Genomic DNA, 17,436 nt, shown 5'->3' on the forward strand with positions numbered 1-17,436 from the left:
ATCTTTCCAAACTGTGATACTGTACTGCAGTGTGCAAAGGTAAGAGTTAGCAAGGTCACATGATGTGCACGATATTCCCTCTGTCCTACCCCTTGGACTGGGTAGGACAATGGGGATTTGTTTTACATTGTGGTTGTGTTCAGCTATTTCTTATGCCATTTACATATTTATTCATTCATTCATTCATGCAAGTGATCATCTGCCCATCCAGCAAGCTCAGGGCAAAGAATACAAGGTAAACTAAGATGCAAAAAATCCAAACTAACATAGAAATACCAGACAAAACCAACAGCATGGACCGATGACAGCCCACATACTGTACAACAGCAGCATTCACTGCCTTCCCAGCCTTTTCATAAAGGCTTAGAGTTTCGGAAACACCATCCCTACCTGCTGCCAGTTCTCATTCTCCCCAGTACACAAATCAATTTTGAAAAAATATTTCCACATACTTAGACAAAACGTTGGGTAAGCAGAAGTGCATCAATAAATCCTACAGCACTACTACATAGCATCACAGGCCTTTCAGAGGTACAAAAAAAGCCCCACACAACATTTTCTATATAGTCAGGCCATCAGGAAATGTAGGAAAAACAATTTTGGAAAAAGTCTAATTTGACCACACTAAAGGATAGAGCGTTCCATTATGGCATTCTGAACTAGCAGATATAGGTATTTCAGCATGGGAACATTTTGGTCAGTTATGCTGAAATGCTATGTCAAACTACTTTTCTGGTTTACTTTTCTAATATTTTGAAAACAGGTGGGGATGAGTATATTGTTTTGTATATTTAAAAAAAAAAAAAGAGTACAGTTGGTTTAAGACGGAATGAGAAACGAGAGCTCATGGCATTCCTCTAAGGACGACTCACGCTGGCATGTGTCGTGTCCATCCCGGTAGAAAGCAGGTGGGCAATGCTCCAGGCAGATGCCACGGTGGAGAACATAGCCCTCCATGCACTGCAGGCAGTCAGTGCTCAGGGGACCGTTACAGGCATTGCAGCTCCAGTCACACTCTGCAAACCAAAAAGAAGCAAGATGATCAGGCAGAGTGGAAGGGGTTTAGGAAAGTGGTTTTAGCAGTGTTTTGGGTGTATGGAAAGGAGGAGAGTGTGGGACTGATGAGTCCTTCTACTCCCCCCCCCCCCTCCAGGTTATGGGTTGAGGGGACTGGAAGCATGACGGGATTGTATACACAGAGACAAATGGGGGAGGAGGGCAGAGAGGGAGGGAGAGAGCAGGGGGAGGAGGGCAGAGAGGAGGGAGAGAGCAGGGGGAGGATGATAAGATGTTCTGCCTGTCTTAGCAATATAGGGGGTTAACTGGGTAACATCATGTCTAAGACAGCAAGCAAATATGCACCCAAGTTACAGCACTTTTCAATTGGGACTTGCACACATAAGTTCCACTTTGAAATTCATCCTGACAAAACTAAGCTCATAATTGCTCCTGCTATTTGATGCATGCAGTTTTGTTAAAGAGGACTTACATGCACACTTTTAAAAATTAAAAACCGCACACGCAAGTCCCGATCCTGCCCAGACTACACCCCCAGGAACGCCTCTTCCCCATGTGTGTAAAAGTATCAAAATACTGAACCTGGCACTGGGACTCCTGAAGGAGAATGCATCGTGGAGAATGCAGACAAATCTTCTTCAAAAAAACTCCTGCTCTCTGCTGGTAGAGCAAACTATTTATGTAGGAAGCCCGGTGTCTGCCCTCATCTTTTCAGTGGTTCATGAAAGTGAGGGATGGTATGGAGAATGATGGTTGTATTAACCTCTAATTTAAACAAAAACGATAAACATGCTGTTCTGTTGGGATCCAGTTATTGCCCGCTACAGAAAGACAGAGCAGAGCGAGCGCTAGAGGTGCACATGCTCAACTGTAAAGCAAGATATAGAGAACTCGTGACTTCTCGGGGAAGCGAGCACAATGTGGGCGGGGGGGGGGGGGGGACGGGAACGGGGCGAGGGACTGGGCCTGGCGGGCGTTCCCCGGGTTGAAAAGGGGACGCACGGCTTGGGCAGCCTCTTTTGCAATTATGTATACTGACAAGGAGTACTATTATCTGCACGGCTCCATAAACAAAACAAAGAGGAGGTAATTTTCAAAGGGGTTACACGTGTAAATATAACATACTATCATAAAGGTTTTTAAAAGCGTAAAGTGCACTTATGCACTTATGCAGGTAAATCCTCTGGACAATTCAATGGCACATATTGTAGCAATTTTCAAAAGCCCACTTACATGGATAAAGTACATTGACACGTGTAAATCCCAGTTTTAAGTGTGCAAATCCTTTTGAAAATTACCCCCATAATACTTTAAAAATTCAAAGAGAGAGCCATTATTTATCTCCTTTTTAAAGGCTGTGCTATGTCTTGCATTTAAATAATAATCAGCTTTATTTTGAACTATGGTTTAGCTGATCAAACTATTTGAGGATACTAGCACTCTTCTACATTTACTCCTGAGAGGAAACATCTTGACGGAGATCTTCCTTACAAGCTGTGCATTTCAAACTCTAGACAAAATGTTGGTTAGGTTAAAATGCTACCAGAAGGCCCAAAGCATTTAGCGTTATATTCCAACATAAAGAGAAAATTCTGTTTACATAAGAGTATTTTTGTGGCTTTGAAAAATGTACGGCCCAAAATTATTCACTGGTTTCAGCGAATAAGTCATGTGCTATATTTAAAAAAAAAAAAAAATCTCTAAAGGGTGAATTTTCAAAAGTTGCATGTGTGCACTTATGTATGGGAAATAGCATATACACGAGTGCGTGCTATTTTAAAAACCTCAACATACACATGTAAAGCAGGGTCCGCAAGTACATTTACACATGAAAAAAAGGGGCGGGCCAGGCCATTCCAGGCAGGGGCCAAGTCAAATAAAGTCAAATCACCCTAGATTCTCTCTGTTCTGAAAATGCAGACTCCCACTCACAATCGTCGATCAGCTAACCAAAACCTGCTCGATGCTCCCTCTCCCCAAGCTCGCTCGTTTGACCGAAACGCAAGAAAGCACCTTTTCCACAGCCTGGCCAATTTTGTGGAATTCTTTGCCTCTCACAATTCAGAACGTCACTGATGCAAAAATGCTTAAGCGGGCACTGAAAACTTTCTTATTCAAGCAAATGTTGGAGATTCCAGGCTAGCCCCATCCTATTTCTTCATTCCTCCTATTTTTACTATATTAAAGGGCCAGCTGTTTAGTCACCATAATGTATCTGGCATTTATCTTTGTCTTTATTTTGATTTGATTTGATTTTAATATTGTATGTTTGTCTGGTTTTTATCACTCCAACTGTAACCCACTCCAAGCTATTTGGAGGGTGTGGGCAATGAATTATTTTAAATAAATAGAGTTGCTATTTTAGAAGCAATTTACACATGTAAATTTAGCATCTTACTTGCATATATTTACTCCTGCTCTACATCAGGCATAAGTGATCGTTGACATCTTAAAAGTGAAAAAATGACTGGGAAGGGGGGTCTGGGTAAAATGGGGAGACTTCAGGCTGAAGAGCTAGGAGGGTCTTCATGAGCTGCAGATGGACTTGGAGAATTGATACCCTGATTGGTAAAACTGGTTATTTCATTGCCATACGCATGTTAGAAAATCCCCTGACTTATACGTGTAAAAGCCAACTTGCAAGGGGTTATATGGGTTTAAATAACATAAGTAAAATCTACTCACATATCCCTTTAAAATCTGAAGTACAAATATATGGATATATTATTTGCGCACCCTTATATAGTTAAATTCCAACTTATCTGGCAAAGTATCACCTTTGCCGCAACTTAGACAAATTTGAACTTATCCGGTTATATTCCAATTTATCCAATTAAGTAGCAACAGGTGCTACTTAGCCAGATAAATCTGAAAAGCGATACTTGTCCATCTAAGTAGTATTTTTCAGACTTATCCGGATATGCAAGTTAGCTAGATAAGTCTAAAAAAAAAAAAAGCACTACTTAACCAGACAAGTCTTAAAACATTGCTATCCAGCTAACGGCTCGATACAGTAAGGCCGCGGTAAAAACAGTGCGGCAGTGTCAGGCGCACCCTTCCTCCCCGCACGCACAGTTCTCCTGACCTAACGCCTGATTCTCTCTTCTAATCGCATGCAAATGCATGCCGCGGCTGTGAAGCGTTAGGGAAGGGTTATGCCCGCGCAACCCATTTTACTGTATAGGCGCTGTAACAGCGCCTATACAGTAACCTGGGTGCGCTGGTACCTGTCATTTCAAATGACATGTGAAATGACAGGCACCAGGAAGTGTAAAAAAGTGTAAAAAGTGTAAAAAACAAAAAACCTGTGTGTTATATAAAAAAATAAAACAATTTTAAATACCTGTCGGAGGGCCGTGGGTCCAGGCGGCCTGTGGGCGGCGGGCAGCCATCAGCGGCATCCGGTAGTCCCTTCTCCCAAAATCGCACGGGCGGGTCGGCAGCGGGGGGGGGGGGCGGCAGCGGGGGGCGGCAGCAGGATCCGGGAGCGGCGGGTAGGCAGCAGCGGGGTCCGGGGGGCAGCGGCAGCAGGATCCAGCGTGTTCGATCGGGCAGGCAGGTAGGTGGCAAAAAAAGATGGCCGCCTGCACGGGAAAAGCGTGCAATTGGCCGCTGAAGACGTGACGTCACGACGTTTGGCGTCACGGGGTGTGACGTCACGTCTTCAGCGGCCAATTGCAGCTTTCCCCCGTGCAGGCGGCCATCTTTTTTTCCCACCTACCTGCCCGATCGAACACGCTGGATCCTGCTGCCGCTGCCCCCCGGCCCCCGCTGCTGCCTACCCGCCGCTCCCGGATCCTGCTGCCGCCCCCCCGCTGCCGACCCGCCCGTGCGATTTTGGGAGAAGGGACTACCGGATGCCGCTGATGGCTGCCCGCCGCCCACCGGCCGCCTGGACCCACGGCCCTCCGACAGGTATTTAAAATTGTTTTATTTTTTTATATAACACACAGGTTTTTTGTTTTTTTACACTTTTTACACTTACCGTAGCAGGCCCGAGCCTTGCTACTTTTTCGTTTGGTTTTTTTTTGCTTCGGGAGGAGGGGACCGGACGGGGCTGCAGGAGACCGGACGGGACCAGGGCGGGTAAGCAATGTTTTTACCCTACACTACACTACACTAACTCCTACTAGGGGGAGGCGGTAAACTAGCAGGTTAAGGCCGCGGCAGAACAGCGGGTTACGGAGGAGATAATATCAGCGCCTGTTACAGTATCGCAGGGGAATAGCTAATTCCTTCATTATACAGCTTTTTCGTTCATTTACATGCTGGGTGCGGAAAGGGTTTAGGAAAGGGTTTAGGAAGCGCTAAGGACGCGTGAAACTGGAGACTGTATCGCTGGATGGCCTTACTCGTCTGTATTGTGCGCTCCCAGCACGTTACAGACGGGGAATCTTTAACTCAACGTTACTGTATCGACCTGCAAGTCAGATAACTGGATAAGTCAAAAAGTTCTTATCCGGCTATGAGATTTAGCTGGATATGTAGCAGTTTTTAGATTTATCCAGCTATCTGACTGCCAGAAAAGTAGCGTTTTAAGACTTATCTGCTAAGTAGCGCTTTTCAGACTTTTCCAAATAAGTCCGAACTTGCATGGATCACAGTTTTTACATACATGAGCATGTTAGAGCATATTAGGGATGTGAATTGTTTTTATAATGAATTGAAATATCGTAGGATATTTCTAAATTCGTTATATATCGGGTAAAAGAAGAAATGATCACTTTTCCCCCAAAATTTTCGTAAAAATCATTTTTCGGGTTAGTACACGCTACCTCCCGTTAGCGCGCACTAACAAAACACCATTTATTTTTATTTTTTGTTACTTTTTGCTATTTTTTGTTAGTGTGCGCCAACATGAGTTAGCGCGCACTAACCCGAAAACAGATTTTTCATGAAAAAAAAACCGGGGATCCGCGGGAAAATGAGAATTTCCCGCGGCCAGATGAACCCGAAAGTGGGAACGATCGGGCACCCGATTCACATCCCTAGCTCATATGTACTCGTATTTTATACCCTGCGCATATTGGGGTAGATTTTTTTTAAAAGCGCATAGGCGTACATGTGTGCTCGCTACCCATCGCGCACACATGAATGCTCGATTTTATAACATGCACGCACATGTTATAAAATCCGGGGTCGGCGCACGCAAGGGGGTGCACAATTGTGCACCTTGTGCGCACCGAGCCCACTCCAAGCCGCGCTACCTTCCCCCTTTCCCTCCCAGGCAGGAGGAACTTTCCTACCCCCCCACCCCACCTTCCCTTACCTCCCCCACCCTTTCCTCCCTACCTTTGATGACTTTTTTTTGTTTCTAAACTTACTTCAGCCCTCGGGCTGAAGTAAGTTGCGCATGCCGGCCAACTGTCAGTGCGCGATCCCTGGCACAGTGGCAAATGTGGCCGCTGTGCCGGGAGCCTGACCCCGCCCCTGGACCGCCCACTCCATGCCCATGCCCCGCCCCCTTCCCAGCCCCTTTGTGCAAGCCCCGGGATTTACACGTGTCCCGGGGTTTTACGCGCGTTGCCGGGCCTTTTTAAAATAGCGTGTAACCTTTTTAAAATCATGCCCATTGTTTGCGCGCAGGTTATAAATACAGTAGTAAATGTGCGTGCAGATGGGTGCAGATAAACAGTTTGAAAGTTATCCTCCCTGACTAGAAAGGGCACATACCTGGGAAGCACTGTGCAAATGAGGGTAAGCCTAGGTTTTAGGACAGGTCCCAGCTCTGAGACATAAAATGCATCATCACCCTCATTTCAATCTCTCCGCCCATCATTATCCCTTAAACCTCTTGCTTAGTTTTCTGTTTGCAGGGTCTTTGTACTCACCTTTACAAGTTCTTGTGGTATAGTCAAGATAGTACTGCTGGGTGCAGCTCTCATATTGGCATTCTCCAAAGAGCAGGACCTTGGCTGGATCTCTGCAGGAGATGCAGCCAGCTGCTGGATCACAGGTCAAACACTGGCTGTCACAAGCTGCACAGAAAAAAAATATAAGACAAAAAATTGCAATCAAAGAAGCAACCATACCATAGAAATAACAATAATGCCTTCCATTTAATTAAATGTGTTATCCGTAATTGATTTGAATGCAATGGCCTTCTGGAACTGTGGCTTTTGCCCTTTTTCTTTTCTGTTTGAGGCCTAAAGGGCACAGCTGTAAATGAGTTTCCTCTGATCACTTTGAGATCTTTACAACGGCAGCCGATCGGGGAGGTGTAAAAAACGAAGAAGGATCTTTTCAAAAAGGTTGTATTATTAGATACTGGCATCAACAATTCAGCCTATGGAAAGTTGTAGCGAGTGTGCCTTTAACAGGAAGTTTGCATCTACGTGCATAAAGAGGAATTAAGAATAATCAGGATTCCATTTCACTGGAAGATTATTTTCTACTAAATCACATTCTAATGTTTTACTTTAGTCATTATTGCGCAATCAGAAAGCTGAACGGCATTTATGCTAATAAAACAAATATTTTATCTAACTCATTCTAAATGAATCTTGGGTTGAATAAGGAGCCAACCTCAGTCAGTACACCGCTAAATTCTCACCTGTTCATTTCTGAAATCAGGATTTTCCACAAAGATAATAATGCAATGATGTGCACACAAAGGGGCCGATTTTAATTCCTACGCGCGCGGGATACATTTGTGCGCGCGTCGAGCCCAAGGAGAGCCCCGATGGCTTTCCCCGTTCCCTCCGAGGCTGCTCTGAAATCAGAGCAGCCTCGGAGGGAACTCTTTTTTGGATCCCTCCCACCTTTCCCTCCCTTCCCCTATCTAACCCACCCCCCCGGCCCTACCTAAATCCCACCCCCCCCACCTTGTTCGATGGAGTTACGCCTGCCTCTCGCAGGCGTAACTTGCGTGCGCCAGCTGGCCAGGTCTCGACACAGGCCGCTGTGTCGGGGCACTCGGCCACGCCCCCGGACCGCAAACACCCCCCCGGACACGCCCATTTTAGCAAGCCCCGGGACATTCGCGCATCCCGGGGCTTGCGCGCACCGCCAAGCCTATGCAAAATAGGCTCGGCACGCGCAGGGGCAGATTTCCTCAGGTTATGCACGTATGTTACGCACGTAGCCTTTGAAAATCTGCCCCAAAGGTTTTTTCATTTTGTTTTTCGTTTCATTTTTTTCCATTGTTTTTAGTTTCATTTGTGGTTTGTTTTGTTTAAACAAAATAAAACATGGGGCCAACATTCTCCCCCCCTCCCCCCCCCCCCAAAAAAAAAATAAAACCAGCCCAGTGCCCCAAAATTAAATATTTGAAGTCCCTTTGAGCCTTTCCCCACCCCTCAAGACCCATCTTACCCTGTTTGTGAGGTCCATAAATCCAGATGGGACAGGAGCAATCCATACTCATTGCTGTCCCACTAGCTCAGTATTTCAAAATGGCACTGGCAGGCTCTGAGGCCGGCCCAATTTTGGGGTTCAGAGGTAAATCCATACAAGAAAATGACACCAGCCTCAGGGCTCGCCAGCATCGTTTTGGATCTGGCGGGTACTTCAATTTTTTAAATTTTGAGGCAACAGGGCCGGGTCTGGTGCCTGCTTCAGTGAAAACAAAAACAAAGAAAAATTTTGTTTCTTTTTATTTCATTTTGTTTACAAAACAAAACAGGAAACTGTGCTGAAATTTTCTACTCTTTTCAAGTGAAAAGCATCTCTCCCTAATAATGCAAAAATAGATGAATCTGAACCTAGCAGTTCCAGAGGGTGTAAATGAATACTTTTAAATAGAGTATTTTCTTAGTTATCATAAAACCCTGCACAAAGCCAGGGGAATCGTTTGCGATATCTCAGCCAGGGTATCTTGTCTGCTTCTGAAAGATGCATCTCCAGAGCGATACCAACAGAACTTGAGGCAGCCCACAGAAGAACTACAAAAATGATGCAAACGAGGATGAGACTTAGAATCTTTAGAGAGGAGAAACATTCAAATACCTTAAAGAGCACATATAACGCAAAAGAGCTTAAGCATTTTTTGGTGGAAACAAAGCTCTATAAGGAGTTATAATGTAATGAAGGAGGAGAAACTCAGAAGTAAGAGAGAGCACAGTGGATGCAAGAAACAGTCTCCAAATAAAGGTGGCAGAATAATAAAGGTACTGGAATTCAGGAAGGCATGGGACAAACAACGAGGGTCCCGGAAAGGGATGGTTAAAATCAGAGTGGAAGCAGGGTCTACGCAGTAAGCAGGGACATCGGGCAGGCTAGATGGGCCTGGTGCTCTTTACCTAGAGAGAGATGGCAAACAAGTTGTGTGCAAAAAGAAATATACCAGAGCTGTTCTTTTCTGATTCATGCTGTATGGACCCCCACAGACTTAGAAAAGTGATACTGTCAACTTAACGTGAGGCCTGATTTTGAGATGACAGCCCTAATTCAGAATGACAACTCATTTCTCAGGCTGTCTTGGAACACATGGTGACAGAGGTTTGAAACTGAACAAAAGCTGAGATCTGTGAGAGTATTCTAATGGCACAAAAATGGAAAAACTATTCCTCACAGAAGTATAGACAAAGCTTACATTTTAAAAGCAGAGGAAAATTATTTCCCTTTCAAACAAAAACAACTTTTAATACATCTTATTGTAGGACATTTAACGCACTATTCAATAAAAGCTTTGCCCCTAAGGGGCATGCCCCTAAGATGCATGCAGAAGCAGGTGCTCGGAAAGTTCAGCCTGCATTTTATAAAATCGTGCAGCCAGAGCCACAGAGTTTATTACATAACGCATATCTCCGCCCCTAAAGCATGCATTTCTCTTTCATTGCATGCACATTTTTTAATGCAGGAAGTCGTATATTTTCTACCACTATGTCAGACAAGAACATGCACATATTTTATGCACAAAATTGTAACAGGGGCATGTAATTACTGCAGGTTATGCAGGGAAGGAAGGAATTTTAGAAGGAATGCCCATACTCCACTTATGCAAATACCTGTGCATGTACCTGCAATCGCCATTTCAAGCAACACCTCCACCACTTCACCCAAAAACTACAGACAAAAAGCAAAGTGCGATTTCATCTCTGTGCTTCTATTAGCAGGAGTAACTGCGTGCATTCAAGTCTGCTAATGTATGCATGTGTACCACTAACCAAAAACTAACTTGTGCGCAAACATCTGGACCCTACCTCAGAATGCCCCAAAATCGCACCTTCTTTTGCCTTTTAACATTCACATGTGACACTGCTAGTATGTGCATACTTCAGGCTATTACAAAATACTGCAAAGGCACCACACATGCTACTTACATAGGTAACTTCCAATTTTACATGCCAAAGCCTTTTGAAAATTGATCCAGCTCATGCCTTTTCACCGATAGCGCAGGGGCACGTTCAATGCAGCATTAATATGGATGCAAGCTTTTACGCGACCCAAGTGGCAGAGTAGCCTAGTGGATAGAGCAGCGTGCTATGACCCAGGGAAACCAGGGTTCAAATGTCACTGTCGCTCCTTGTGACTTTGAGCAAGTCACTTTACTCTCTGTTGCCTCAGGTACAAAATTAGATTATAAACCCTGTAGGGATAAGGAAATACCTCTAGTACCCAATGTAATCCGCTGTGATGACGTGTCAAAAAGCGGAATATAAATAAATTTTGCATATTAGCAGCCCATTTATATTTTTTTACATGCTAACGGCAAAATCTTCATAACATTAAAGCATGCATGCTAATGAATCATTAATGTGAGATAAGTTACAATATAGGTGTTTAATGTGCATTAACGCATGCCATAGCATTAACACTGTTTAATAAATAGGCCCCTTTGTCTTTTCTCTTTCAGGTCTGAAGACCAAATGGTTTCCTCCACAATAACATTTTCAGCCAAACTGCATAAAAACCTCGGATGTGAATGAGCCCTGTGCCATTAGAACAACAGACAGTGCTGAATCCACATGAGATAAGTAAAGTACCCCAAAAATTACACAGACTGCTGAAACAAAAAAGAAAAAACATTCTGAAACTACTTTCAGCTTTGTGCATGACATAAAATATCGCAGAAAGAGAGTATAGTACTAAGCTGAGGTAAGGTTATTTAATATACATCTCATGCCTCTTTTCTCTCTACTTTCCACCTCATGCTGAGGTAGATCTTTAAAAAGTATGCGCGCGTACTTTTGTTCACGCAACCGGCGCGAACAAAAGTACGCCGGATTTTATAAGATATGCGCGTAGCCACACGTATCTTATAAAATCCGGGGTCGGCGCACACAAGGCTGCGCAAAATTGGCAGCCTGCGAGCGCCGAGCCGCGCAGCCTGCCTCCGTTCCCTCCGAGGCCGCTCCGAAATTGGAGCGGCCTCGGAGGGAACTTTCCTTCCGCGTCCCCCCACCTTCCCCTCCCTGCCCCTACCTAACCCACCCCCCGGCCCTACCTAAATCCCCCCCTACCTTTGTTGGGCAAGTTACGCCTGCTTGAAGCAGGCGTAACTTGCGCGCACCACCTGCATCCCCCGGCACAGGCCGCAATGCCGGGGGACTCGGGACCGTCCTCCCAGCCCGCCCCCGGACCCACCCCGGACCGCCCCTGACCCCCGGACATGCCCCGGACACGCCCTTCCCGCCCCTTTTACGAAGCCCCGGGACTTGCGCGCACCGGCGGCCTATGCAAAATAGGCACGCCGGTGCGCAGGGCTTTTAAAATCTAGCCCATAGTCTTTATGCTGATATTATACTGTTCCGTTTTCCTTTAAAGTCCATATGGTCTGCCACTGCTCGCTTTGCCTCTCTATGTGTCTCCACCATCAGAATTTGGCTTGCTAATAATAAAATTTCCTTAAATCTCCAAAAAAATGAAATGCTAATCCTAGGCCGCTCATCACTGTACCAAATCCCTGCAACCTTAACTTTTGATAATCATTCATTTCACATTAAACACAAAGTAGGAAATGTAGTTATCAGCTTTGACTCTCAACTGTCCATGAAACCTCAGATTATATCTGTAATTCAAGCATTGTTTGCTAAATTTAAACTACTCCATCATATAAAACCACTTCTGGACCCCTTTGACTTCTGTATTGTGCTGCAGTCTTTAATCCTTACTGGTCATGACTACTTCAACTCCTTATATACAGGTCTCCCACAATGCACTCTCAGATCCAGTTGGTACAAAACTCTGCTGCCCAGCTGCTTACTGGTACTAGAATATGTGACCTCCTCTCTCCTTTACTACAATCACTTCTTTGATTGCCTGTCCAATGGTGAATATAAATGGCTATCATAGTTCGTAAACTACTCAACAAAGGCACCTCTCCATGGATCATTTCAATTTTACATTTCTATGTTCCTACTAGAACTCTCATGTCCTCTACTGCTTGACATTCCTGCCTCAAGATACATTCAGCAGTCACACGCGAAAAAAGATTCTCCATATCCAGACCCACCTCTGGAATTCTATTCCCCTTGTGATTCGCTCTATTACGGATCCTAAAGAGTTAAAAAAAAGTCTTAAAAACGTATCTGTTCAGATAAACATTTCAAGAATAATGATTTCTGAGATAATGGCATCCGCAATCCACTAATTTATGTATGTCTTCTGCAGCATTGTGTTATGATCCACTGGATTATTTATTTATTTAATTTTTTTATATTCCGCTTTTCGGCAGTTCAAAGATGATGTTTTCTGTTTTATTTTAAATTATATATGCTGTTATGTACATGGCCCGGAACTTTGGAGGGAGTAGGAAACATATTTTAAAATATAAATGAAGAAGAAATGGTTTCAGTGGAAGACACTGAATGTCTACATACTACAAAGATACTGAAAATGCAAACACAAAACAGTACTTGCAATTGAGGCAGGAAGTTTTGCATCTTTTGCCAAAGAAAATAAAGAAATAAGAGTGAAAGAATCTACAAAACATGTGAAAAGTCAATGGTCGAAAGATCACTTAAAGAAGATGATGTTTTTACTTGTATTTTTAATGCATTGCACAGCTGAAGACATGACCCATGCCAGAGAGACTACATTAACAAAGCCCTTCTGGGACCAACAATGCCATTCGAAGAAGGAAAAATGATTTTATTGAAGAGTTTCAACAACTAATAGCACTGATTGATGGAAAACTGTCAACAAAAGCCTCACTGGGAAGAATGATGATGGCTATTTGAAGTTTAATAGAATTAGGATGCCAATATCTATTTGGATTCAGGACTAGCATTAAAGTCACAGATAAGAAGGATAGCCAAGACTGCCTTTTTCAAACTTTGTATAGTATGCCAATCGAAACATTATGTCTTAAGGGAGGATTTTAGAGCAGTTGTACAGGCATTAGTCCTAAATCATGTGGACTACTGTGAACTATCTGTATATAGGGCTACCTAAAAAAAGGTTTACAATTCATGCAAAATGCTCTGGCAAGAGTAGTTACTGGGACTGGATACCGGATTACTCCTAGATTAAAGAAGTTACACAGGTAATCGACAGAACAACAGATAAAGGTTAAGATACTGACTATAGTCCATAAAATGGAACTTAGTGAGGGTACCCATTGTCTTTCAGATCTTATAGTCCCATATTTTACCTCCCACTAACTGTACTCTTCCAACCAATAGCTGCTCTCTAATCCTGTTTAGAAATTATAGATTTGAGGAGACAAGAGATGGATTAGAAACAGAGAAACATGATGGCAGAAAAAGACTGTACGGCCCATTAAGTCTGCCCATCTGTCCAATTAATTTAGCAACACTTCCTTAGAGATCCCCTGTATTTATCCCATGCTTTCTTGAATTCAGATACTGTTTATATTGCCACCACCTCCACTAGGAGGAGGCTGTTTCACGCATCCATTACCCTCTCTGTAAAGAAATATTTCCTAAGATTACTTCTAAATCTACCCCCTTTCATCCTTATCTCATATCCCTCATTCTAAAGCCTCCTTTCCATTGAAAAAGGCTCACCTTCTGTGCATGGAAACCTTTGAGATATTTGAATGTCTCTTATCATATCTCCCCTATCTCGCTTTTATTTTAGGGTACACTTTTAGACCTTTAAGTCTATCCCCATATGCTTTAGAACAAAGACCCCTGACCATTTTAGTAGACACCCTCTGGATCAACTCCATCCTGTTTGTATCCTTTTGAAGGTGCAGTCTCCAGAACTGTACACAGTATTCCAAGTGAGGTCTCACCAGGGACCTATACATGGGAAAGATCACATCCCTTTTTCCTCTCCCTATGAAGCCGAGCTTTTACTATCACTTTAGCCATCTGTTTGGCCACCTTATCATTATCAGATACAATTACCCCCAGATCCCACTCTTCCTTTGTGCTTAAAAGAATTTCACCTCCAATTCTGTACCTTTCCCTTTGGTTTATGCAACCTAAATGCATTACTCTGCATTTTCTAGCATTAAATCTTAGCTGCCAGACCTTAGACCATTCCTCGAGCTTCACTAGATTCCTTCTCATGTTTTCCTCTCCTTCCTGGCTATTACAGATTTTGGTATCATTGGCAGAAAGAGAAACCTTTCCTAACAGCCCTTCCATTATGTTGCTCATAAAAATGTTGAAAAGAAGTGGTCCAAGGCCCTATCCCTGAAGCACACCGCTAGTAACAACCCCCTCCTCAGAGAAAACTCCATCTACCACTACCCTTTGTCACCTCCCACTCAGCCAGTTTCTAACTCAGTCAGTCACTCTAGGAGCCATACCAAGGGCGCACAATTTATTTGTAAGTCTCCTATATGGAGCCGTGTCTAAGGTCTTGCTAAAATCCAAGTACACTATGTCTAGCGCTCTCCCTTGATCCAACTCTCTGTTCACTAAGGCCTGGATTCACTAATGCCACAAGGCATAGTGAATCCTGGCAGTAATGGGGGGCGGGGGTCCTGCGCTAGCCGGAAGCGATAGCACCTCCGCGGTGCGATCGCTGCCAGTGTCGCACCAAACAACTACACCATAAAACAGAGTTTTCCAAAGTGTGTGTCGCGACACATTAGTGTGTCGCCTGCAGTGTAGAGGTGTGTCGCTCGGTCCACAGGGCCGGTGGAAGCAGGGAACTGTAGCCGGACGATCGGCAGGGCCTTGGTGGAGCTTTACCTCACCACGGTCTGAAGAAAAGGGTCACGTTCACTCCTCCTCCTTCCTGTCTGTGCAGCCCCAGAAGAAAAACGTTGCAGGAAGGAGGAGGAGCATCTGCTGCGTACAGAAGAAGAGTATTAATGGGCCGCTGTGGATCCCACATTGCGGCGGCCCGAGAAGAGGAGGAAACCCGATAGCAGGGCCGCTGCGGATCCCACGTCACGGCGGCCCGAGAAGAGGAGGAAACCTGATAGCAGGGCCGCTGCGGATCCCATGTCACGGCCAGAGAAGATCAGGGCCGCTGCAGAGCCCATCCTTCGGCAACCCGCGCAGAGGGACAGCATGTGCCAGTGAGAGCCTGTGCTTGAGCAAGAGAGCATGTGGGAGTGAGAGAGCCTGTGTGTGTGAGAGTGAGACAGCATGTGCATGAGAGAGACAGTGTATGTATGTATGAGAGAGAGCATGTGAGAGTGAGAGCTGTGGATGCGTGAGACTGCATGTGAGTGTGAGAGCCTGTGTGTGTGAGAGTGAGACAGCATGTGCATGAGAGAGACAGTGTGTATGTATGTATGAGAGAGAGCATGTGAGAGTGAGAGCTGTGGATGTGTGAGACTGCATGTGAATGTGAGAGAGTGTGTGTGTGTGTGTGTGTGTGTGTGTGAGATAGACAGCATGTGAGAATGAGAACCTGATTGTGTGTTTGAGGGAAGAAGACAGATGGAGAGAAAAGAAACAGAAAAAAAAAGACCCTGTAAAAGCAATTGGCAAAAAAACAAGAAAGGGAAGGTGGGAAAAAAAGCCTGTGACCAACCGATTAGAAAACTAAGATCAGACAGCAAAGGTAAAAAAAAAAAATACTTTTCAGCATGGAGGAAGTGGAAGCCCGCAAATATTTATTATGAGATAGGTTGTGTCATGAAACATTTTATTTATGTATATATTAAGGAAACATACATGAATTGTCGAAATACATTTTGTTCGTTTAACCTTTAACCTCTGGTTTGCTGGTAGACTGAATTACTGTGTCACGAAATTATGTTTGTCTAAAAAGTGTGTCACCAACATGAAAAGTTTGGAAAGTTCTGCCATAAAAGGTGTAGTTATTCGGCGCGAAATAGGCAGCGACACGGAAGCTTACCATTTCGCTGTCCGCGCTTGTGTTCGCAGAGGTGTTTTCTCTTATGCTGCTTTCTCCTAGGCATGTACGTATCTCCTCCCTATAACGACCCCATGGTGGAACCTGGCTGTGGCGCAAAGGGATGATGTCATCTCTCGCTGGGTATTTAAAACCCAGCTGTTCAGGAAAATGGCATCTCAGCAACAGGTCCTCCTGCAGTTCTGCTGCTGTTCATTGTTCTAGTTCCTGACTCCGTCCCTGCCTTGTTCCTGCTCGGTCCTTCTCCTGCCTAGTTCCAGTCCTGCCTTACCTCGTCCCCGCCTCTGCCTATATCTGCCTACCTTGCTCTTGTCCTTTTATGCTGCTTCCTCTGTTCTCCTTTTCCCCTATTCTGATTTCTTGTTGCCTTGATCCATGCCTGAATACTGACTGCCTGATTGCCGCCTGCCTTGATCTGTGCCTGGATGCTGACTCTGCCTGACCGCTCCCCATCTGGACCCTTGGAGAAATCTCCTTGCTATGGATATTGCCTAAGACAACCAGTTTTTTAGTTTTATTGACTGGTTGAATTCATGTAATTCTAATTTACAGTTTAATTTCATCATTCATCCTAATCAGATAGCTTTCTTAGATATTCTTATCACATGCCATGACACAAAATTTAATACATCTATTTATCTATTTATCGTAAGGAGACAGACCGCAACACACTCTTGTCTTATGACAGTTTCCATCCTCGTCAACTCAAGAATAATATCCCCACAGGGCAATTTTTAAGATTAAGAAGGTTGCGCTCTACCTATGTCAGTAAAGCTAAGCAGATGATGCTTCGGTTTGAAGAAAGAGGGTACTCTGTAAGAGTGTTGAAGAAAGCTTATAAACGGGCCCTATATGTCAACAAGGACTTACTGTTTTCACCCTCATCACGGGATACGAGTTCAACTGTGAATTGTCTTTTACCGTTCTCTACTGTGAGTAATACCATTTCTCGGATCATTCGCAAGTACTGGGTAGCACTGGCCCTTGAAGCACATTTGCAGAGTAGGCTTAGATTTACCTTTCGTAGAGGCAGGAATATACGAGACAGACTAGTTCACTCCATCTTTGCCACCGCTGAATCAGAGTTTCACACAGGTACACATAGACCTTGTGGCCACTGTTCAGTATGCGACCATACGTGCACAATCACAGAGTTTAGTCATCCAGTTTCTAACAAAAGCTATAAATTGAAAGTTGATACTGACTGTGAGTCGTCTAGGGTGGTTTATG

At 44.3% G+C, this 17,436-nt stretch overlaps 1 protein-coding gene across 2 annotated transcripts in view; it reads right to left on the reverse strand.

Moving 5' to 3' along the window:
• The window catches only part of FRAS1 (Fraser extracellular matrix complex subunit 1), an 868,026-nt gene that overhangs the window by 383,102 nt on the left and 467,488 nt on the right, over nt 1-17,436 (reverse strand). For both annotated transcript variants that reach the window (XM_029600388.1, XM_029600395.1), the window contains exons 23-24: nt 6,849-6,995; nt 873-1,016 (exon numbers count right to left, since the gene is read on the reverse strand). In XM_029600388.1, the coding sequence (XP_029456248.1) occupies nt 873-1,016; nt 6,849-6,995 (291 nt within the window). The remainder of the gene's footprint in view (nt 1-872; nt 1,017-6,848; nt 6,996-17,436) is intronic.

This window comes from Rhinatrema bivittatum, chromosome 1, assembly GCF_901001135.1.
Source record: "Rhinatrema bivittatum chromosome 1, aRhiBiv1.1, whole genome shotgun sequence".
Taxonomy (NCBI): domain Eukaryota; kingdom Metazoa; phylum Chordata; class Amphibia; order Gymnophiona; family Rhinatrematidae; genus Rhinatrema; species Rhinatrema bivittatum.